The sequence below is a fragment of the Microtus ochrogaster genome, chromosome 6 (assembly GCF_000317375.1).
Source record: "Microtus ochrogaster isolate Prairie Vole_2 chromosome 6, MicOch1.0, whole genome shotgun sequence".
NCBI lineage: Eukaryota > Metazoa > Chordata > Mammalia > Rodentia > Cricetidae > Microtus > Microtus ochrogaster.
Genome location: NC_022013.1, coordinates 1,763,209 through 1,772,005, shown reverse-complemented (window position 1 = coordinate 1,772,005; position 8,797 = coordinate 1,763,209). Strand labels below are relative to the sequence as shown.

Here is an 8,797-nt window from a genome sequence, read left to right as displayed (position 1 = left end):
TACTACCTTAGTCAGTGATGGGAAGGATGGAGAAAGGACCTATGGTACCATACAATACTACCTTAGTCAGTGATGGGAAGGAAGTGGACACTGAGCTGAGGGGATGTCTCAGTATTTGAAGCAACCTGAATTAAATCCTCAGCGCTCACAGTAAAAGCCTGGTGTGCCTGTGCACACACACATAATCCCAATGTTCCTGGGGGTGTAGACATTAGGATTTCTGGGGCTTGCTGGCTGCCAGCCTTGCTCCAGATTCAGTGAGAAGCACTGTGGCAAGAGAAAGAGAGTTGACATCCTCCTCAGACCGCTGGGCTGGCAGAGGCATGTACAAGTATCACTCACATACGGAAAACGGCAAGGAGAAAGACCATTGGGATAAGCCATGGATGAAAGAAATGCACACTGGGAAATGAAAAGAAATCAAAGGAGGTTACATGCTACATAATTACAACTCGATGACGTTCTGAAAACTTACGAAGTTTGAGACTGGGAAATGAACAATGGTGCCCAGGACTTTGTGGGGGGTGAAAGTGAGAATCAATTCTGGAAGATAGTGCAATGATGGAGACATGTTGCTATCTACTTGTGCAACCCATGGCTTCTATGAAGAGCAAAGACAGATGCAAACCCCAACTCTAACTGTGTTATTACCGGTCTCGGTTCAACAGCTATCACCAAGTGCATGTTCGGGGCTAAATTGCATCTCCTGAATTGAGACTTAAACTCCTTTTGGGAGTTGGGGGCTTTGAAAATTGCCTAGGGCATGAAGGGGACTCATGGGTAAAATTTAGCACTCATACAAAGGAGCTTAATCATACAGCTTTTCTTTCCTTCTTTCTCTTTCCACACAAAGGCATGTATAAAAGCTGGACTGGAGCTGGGAAGAGATCTCTCCTGAGGAAACAAATATCCTCCCTCCTTTATTTAGGGCTTTCCAACCTCTAACCATGAAATAAACTGGCTCATGTTGATGATCCTAAACTACATCATCTCTTTATAACCACATCTTAGTAAGGTTCACCATATTATAACAGAAGTACTATGGGCTACACAGCTTTCAAGAAACAAAATATTAGTAACAGCTCAGAGTCAAGAAACAGAGCAGGGTGCCAACCAAGTTGTGGTAATAATCTCCCTATGAGATTCCATCATGACAGAAACAGCAAAAAAAAAAAAAAAAAGACTAATAAAACCATAGATCCATATGCAGGGGCTTCACCATGCTGCCTTACTGACCTCCCCCACAGCCTCATTTTATTTCAGGTTAGATTTTCAATATATGAGTTAACAGTGTAGATAAAAGTATTCTGTATATTACTTAGCTTGGGCAAGAGTATCACCCTAATGCAAACTGTTAAATAGGAGCAGAACTGTTTGGGAACAGGAAGAGGGATCGGGGAACTCTGTGCTGCTACTCTACTCTATACCAAACCTCCTACTGTAACCTGAAACCGATCTAGCATCAGATGAGATGAGGGCACCAAGGAAACAAGACCTTCTAAGCACAGCACCACCAGCACACACGTGAACTCCCAGAGACTGTGGCAGCAGGCACAAGACCTGCATAGGCAGCTTCTGATGGGGTCTTAGAGAGAGGAGATGCGGACACTCACCTCCTCTCATCTCTAATCCAGAAGCTAGTTCCAATTAATAAACACTTGTGAATGGTGCATGAATTCTCTTCAAGGGAGTCTCACTGAGAAAACAAATCACCCATAAGGGTAGCCTCATGCCCAGCAGTAGATTGCAAGCACAAAAGGAACTCCGGGACAGCTTTGATCTTTGGAGGTTCCTTGGTTGTTTATAATGCTGGGTCAGGGTGTCTCTCTCTCTCTCTCTCTCTCTCTCTCTCTCTCTCCCTCCCTCCCTCCCCCCAAAACCGTACAGGTCGTTTGTATATATATCATGTCTTCTGACGTTGCAGTTTTATGGGATTCCTGTGTACAAACATGTGTCTCTCCGTCTATGTGCATTTTAATGCCTTTTTTCTTTTTTCTCTTTCTATTGTGTTTGTTTTGTCCTATTCTGACTTGTTTGCTTTTTTCTGATTTTATTATTCTCCTTAGATGATTGTTTGTTTTCTAAAGGAGAGACAGAAAGGATATGGATCTGGCTGTGAGGGGAGATGGGAAAAAAACTGGGAGGGTTTGGGGGCAGGGAACCATACTCAGAATATATTGTATTGAAAAATCTATTTTTAATGATAAAAAACAAAACAAAAAGGCTTACTTTTTAACAAAAAGGAATCTTGTAGAAACAAACTGATAATTAATAAAATGGGAATTCTGACTGCATTATTCATTAAGGAAATAAATATGAAATATTCACCACACAAAGTGTTCAAATAAATCATCCTGATCCTCTATTTAATCTTTGGGGCTTTTCAGAGATAGGAGTAAAATAGCAGAAATTAGTCTCCAGTGCCCTCGCCAATTGTTTATGGTGTGAATGGGAATGGGGGCTCACAGTTGACAGGCACTCCTCCCGAAGGACCCCAGGAAACGCCATCATTGCATTACTAAACAGGGGGCCCTCTTTTGTGATCTCAAGAAAGAGCCACTGATGATAATGATTACAGCCTGATAATAGAATTGTGCTATTTGATGATTTAAATCTTACTGAAAGGTACCTTAATTGTGTGTGCTTAATGGATGTCAAAATTTACTAACATTTCCATTTAAGTAGCTTGGAAGAAAACTAAACATGTTTTCAGCACGGCTCTGTGGACGTTTAAAAGAAGTTTTGAAAGAATAGATCTAAACAATTTTGATATCTAAATTATTGCTTTTAAGAGTTTGTTCTCTATTTAGAAAGTAATTTTAATTTTTGCTCATGCAAATTTTCATTTTTGATTAAGCAATACTATAAAAAACAGTCGTGGGTTAAGTTTTTGGTGCTGTTACTAATATAAAAACACACTTAACTCAGATATTCAAGAATTTTTCTAGTGGTAGAAAATGTAGAAAAGAAATGAAAACAGAAATAAACTCGAAACACCACAGATGCATTGTAAACGGCAGGGAACAATGGCATGTTCATGTTCTGTATCTGGGAGCAAGGCTGATTTCTCAACACAAAGACCATTTAGTTCTTATTATGATAGTCATTGAGTCCTCTGTTTATATTCGCCAATATTGGGATGAAATGGAGAAATGAAAGATTTTAGCTTTGTGTGAAAGAGTTAGTAATCACACAAGAATTTAAAGCATTGCAGCATAGGTGAAATGGCTCAGTGGATAAAGATGCTCACTGCCAGGCCTTACAACCTCAGTTAGGTCCCCAGGACCCTCATGGTGGAGGAGAGAACCGTTGGGGATTATGCTCTTCCCTCCTGATATGTGCATGTACATCACACACACACATGCACACACGCACGCGCACATATACACACAGAGGCACACGGATGCACATGCACATACATGGGGAAGGAGGGGAGGCAGAGATATACAGAGACACATAGACTCACAGAGACAGAGACATAGGACAGACACAGAGAAAAGCAATAGAAGTTTAAAACATTAACTATATTATGAAAGGTGACATTTCTAATAGAAATAGAAAATTTCTTAGGTGATCTGTAAGTCTCTAAAATCCCAAATTACAAACGTGATTGTTATTTTGTCTTTATAGAGATCACAAATAACCCCTATGGCTATGCGCATTAAAATATCCGAGGTCTAGGAAAGAGAAGCAGGGAGGACATCCTACCTTAACAGGGCGTTTCTTCCATCACTTCTGGTGCACCACACCTGCCTGGTTTGATAACCTATCTCTACACCCCCAGGTTGGGAGTGATGTTGTGCTTTGTAACTCTGTTGTGTTAGGGTGACTTGCTCGTTTGAATCGGAGCTAAAATCCTGGACATTTCTTCCACTGAGGTCGACTTCCTTAAGGTGAGGAAGTCTACATTTGCTCCACGGTCCCACCTTAAGGCTGAAGGAATATTCCTCTTTCCCAAGAGGACAGGAAACCGGAGCCTCGCAGACTCTGGATTCAGTCAGATTCGGACACTGCAGACCTCCATACAGAGGGGGCGCGATGGCCACGCGAGTTCTGTGCTGCAGCTTCTTCCCACACCCTTCGCTGCAAGTGGACCACGGGGAGAACTCGGATACCACACAGTCCCTGGGGCAAGGGATGAGGCAGGCTTGCTCTGTTGGGGGCTGAGGGGCAAAGTGTTCACAGATCTCACTGGCCACCATGGTTCTGTTGAGCTTCTGCAGACAGCGCACGGTCCTGTGCTGCAGACCGTGCTGCGCGGTCACACACTCTGCAGCTCGTGGCCGGGGCTCGCCTTGGGCCCCAGGAACCAGCAGGCAACGGTGCCAGTCGGAAACCTCCCACTGGAACAGGTCACTGTGCCAGTCACACACGCGAAAACAGCTCCTTTCCTTTGGAGGTCGGCTGCTCTCCTCACAGTTGGACATGGGACTGGTCCACCCTTCTATGTGAAAACACCACACAGCTCGACTCTGGGCTCCGCCTGGTCCGCAGTCACCTGCACACCTTCCCCAGGGACCTGAGATAGGAAAACAAGGCTCTCCATCATTTTTCAACTCGGGGAAAGAGAGGTATGTCTACATATTTCGCAATACATCCACTAATCACAAGTTTGATGTGAAATGGAGGTAATATTTAGTGTCCAAGTTGGGGGACTCTACCTCCGTTTGTGACTGTGAAAATTGCCTTCTGTCTCTGATTAGAATACAACAAACTAGCAAAAATTACTTGAATACCGTGATGTGTATTTCTGTAGTCATGTAAGGTGGAAGATAATGGAAGTACTGACCTGAGGAGGTAGTCTGAGGACCAGTGGTACAGTATGATACCAATAAAACACCGTTAACTAATGATCCGACGTTTCGATTATTAAGTTCTGAAGCCTGTATGTATGACTCAATATTGAGTCCTTCTACTAACTTAGTCTTAATACATTCTAGCTTGGAAAGGTTTCATTTGAAAATTATAGGGGCTAAGCTGTTAAAAGCCATGGGTGCTCTTTTAGAGGACCCAGGTTCAATTCCCAGCACCCACAAAACAAATCACAAGCATCTATAATTCCAGTTCTGGGAAATTCACAACCTTCTTCTGGCCTCAGGTACCTGACAAGCACATGATCAGAGATTTATAAGCAGACAAACCACCCCTATTTATAAAAATAATAAGAACAAAAATATTTTAAAAGAAAAGCCCTAAAGCCAAGATTTTAATAATGTAGGAGTTTTCATATTTCTACTTCCTCGGAATATATATTTACAAAGTTCAAAAGAGAAGTACATTAAAAAAAACTTGAACATCCTAATATATTTTTACTTTCTAAATGATTGTCCTCAGTTAGGGTCGGTCTTTCCTGTGGGGAATTGCAGGAAGGAAAACAAATCCAGCACAAGAACAACAGAGAGGCAGGAAATGACATCTGCTTTGATTATGGAAAATCGGAACCTGGAAATGAGATGGGGTTTTGTTTGCTTGTTTAAATATTGATCTTCTTTTTAAATTAAAACTTCATAATATAAAAGAAAACACACATACACACACAGAGAAATTAACCACACAGTCTATACATCTCAGTGAACTTCTATACAATAACCTGCCCTAATGTTGTGAGTCTTCATATAGAATCTTACATAGTGACCGTTGAATATACTTTAATGTCCTTATCTACCACACATGCACGTGTGCACACAGACACATCTACAACAGAGATAAAATTAGAATTAACTTTGAAATCTAATTCATGACTCAATTGTCCATTATCTGTATTTAGTACTTCCTTATTCTTCGTATTTCAAATGAAATACTATTTGGTTTTAAAGACCTAGGTTAGTCTTGAGCTGTGGGGATCAAGCACCTCTCTGTTTTCTGTCTCTGTCTCTCAAGAAGTTGGAAGTGCTGTACAAACCACAATGCCTATCTGGTTTTGATTTCTGATAGGTACAAACTCTAAGCCAACCTTCCCACATTAGCTTATAACAAGCAGATCCTTTAATTAATGAGTTTCTGCATAAAAGGGTGATGTTTACTGAAGTCATTTTTTCCTAATCTTGTCTGCTGACCTCTCCTCTGGTGTCATCCAGCAAGCCTCTCTCAGAGAGGCGGGGCATTATATGAAAGCCAGGGGACATCCTCAGAAGACTGGTCATATTTTTCTTTTTTCTCTCTTTCTGTCTTTTCTTTTTTGTTTTTTGTTATTGAGGCAAGCTCTCTCCTCCCTACCCTAGAGCTCACCAAGCAGCCTGTCCTATGTGACTTACAGGAGTCTGTCTGTCTCTGCCTCCCCAGAGTTGTGATCATAAGCATGTGCCACCATGTCCAGCCCTTTTGCAACTCAGGTCTTTATGCATGCAGAACAAACACTTCTCCCACTGAGCCATCTCCCATCTTTGATCATACATGTTTTAGAAGGACAGAAAATGATCATATGTAATAACCTGCTTTTAATTTCCTCACATATGTAACATGAACCTGAGGATGTTTGGGAAAGCTAACTCTATAACTCATGTCCACTATCAAGATTCTGGAGGTCACCGAGGCACTCTGCATCCCAGGAAGCAGAATAATCATCACCAGCAGGGAAAGAAGACAGCCTCCCTGTTCCCAAGTCTCACAGGGCATCCCAAATGCAGCTTAATCACTTCATGAAGTATACTTTACATGTCAGTTTACATGCCCATCAATTATATGTTTAGAATAGTTAGAGGCATTGGGGACGCAGTATCACCTGAGGACCAAAGAAGTAAGGTATCTATCTATATTTGGGTTGCCTACTATGGCAAGATTTGTTATTTTAGCAGAAAAATAGTACCTCATTCTAATATTCTTAGTAGTTCAGTTCCTCCTCGTATCCATACTCTGGCCACATGATAACACTGCATTGTCAAGCTGTGCTGACAATAGTTCATTTACGAAAGAGATCAGCACAATGGGGAGTTCATTTTGTGGACATGAAAAGGTGTACTTCATTGCAGTAAGGCAGCTTTTACTCAGCAATATACCTTGGAGTTTGCCTGCTCACTTTTGGCGTTTCGTCTCAGCATCAACTGCCCATGATAAAGTGATTACTCTTGCAAAGTGGTGCTCTCAACACTTGCTGGCTTGACGAATGTCTTTACTCCTGTGTTCATAAGCAACATGCAAATAAGGATGCTTGCTAGCTGACCACTGCCCGCAGGCTCTAGAGCAGAGATGCCATGTACTTGTTTCATTTTAAGTGTACTACCCACTGTCCACTCTGTTGGATAATCTCTTAGTTCCTCTAAAAAGATCCACTAAATAAAGGGATATTTTGAAAGCTGTGATGGTGGTGAACTTAAAGTATACAATCAATCATAGGTGATATTAAAATAATTCGATGTAACAAAAGAAAACGATTTGTAAAGTACAGTACCTTGGACTTTAAAATAAAGCTGTCAGGGTATCTCGTTTGCTTAGGTATTACATGCATACAGAGACTCAAGATTTTTTCATATGAATTAAGAAGAGGGAAAAAAGTCAATTTGTTACTACTCAGTCTTAAAGAAGTTAATATTAAATTTCATTCAGTTAAAACATACTATCAAGTAAATATTGTACTTTTAGAAGCATTTATCTAAGACATTTCTTATCATGACTTATATTATTTTCTCATTAACAGTTCTTTAGCTACTTTCAAAATTAAAGTAGCTTATACTTTGTTATTTGAAATATATATAAAACATCTTAAACCGTACACAAGGTCATTTTTGTTCGAGCGTTTACATTTGACTGCACCAAATGTTATCAAATAGCATCATTTTCCCAGATCAATGGAAGACAAAATGTAACTATTAAAAAACTTAAATTGCTACAATCACAGGCCTAATTCATGTCATAGTGAAGGCTGTGGTTTTGTTCATCAATATTTCCGTGGATGGGACCAACAGCAGTTGTGGTTGTGCAGACCCGGAATCCTGGACTGTAAAGTGTGTGTCTGTAAACACCGGACAGTTTGTGTACAAAGGCTGAAGCAAATGCTCAAACAGACAAAATGAGGAGCCAGGGCAAAGCGAATCCTGTATGTCTAGGACAAATGAAAAACAAATTCTAAACAAACCACGACAGGCAAAAGCTCTGGGCAGGTGGTCTGCAGTGATTTGTGTTTCTCAAACATGAAAATAAATGTGCTCCATGATTTATTCAGTTTTAGTGAGCAAAAAAAGTATGAACTTTTATACACATGAATGAAAACCACAGACCTGAAGGATTTTTGCCTTTTGTGGGGGTGGGAGGAAACCTCAAAACACATGCATTTATATGAAATGTCCTTGAAGTTTGACATATATTATAAGTCCTATCCAAGTTCATGTACAAAAGACAGGCTTAAAAATGAGCAGATAAAAAATAACATATGCAAAATCATAATTACATTTGGCTTACATATCTAAATAAATAATATGAAGAAACTCATTTTATTTTTTAATATCAGTTCAGTAACTGCATATGTTTTAAATGGAAAGCAGGCAAGAAGCCACACAGAGTTTAGTTACTAAGACAGTATGTCTCTAAACAATTATTTTGCCATACATCACTCCAGAGAAACTATTTCACTGATATAAATGTAAAGGTATTGGTTTGTATATGTTTACCTGAGTCAGCTTAAATAAGGTGGAGGTATGCTGTCCTTACTGTCTTTTCTATGACGTAGAAACTGGTACTCCTGAATTAATTGCTAGGCATTGAAATCTTTCTTTCTACCATATTTCTCTCTCTCTCTCTCTCTCTCTCTCTCTCTCTCTCTCTCTCTCTCTTTTTTTCCTTCTTTCTTTCATTCTTTCTTTCT

General features: G+C 40.3%; 1 protein-coding gene across 2 annotated transcripts in view; it reads right to left on the bottom strand.

Moving 5' to 3' along the window:
- Positions 1-8,797, bottom strand: part of Thsd7b (thrombospondin type 1 domain containing 7B) — an 877,985-nt gene that overhangs the window by 541,258 nt on the left and 327,930 nt on the right. For both annotated transcript variants that reach the window (XM_026779900.1, XM_005348232.3), the window contains exon 3: positions 3,709-4,519. In XM_026779900.1, the coding sequence (XP_026635701.1) occupies positions 3,709-4,519 (811 nt within the window). The remainder of the gene's footprint in view (positions 1-3,708; positions 4,520-8,797) is intronic.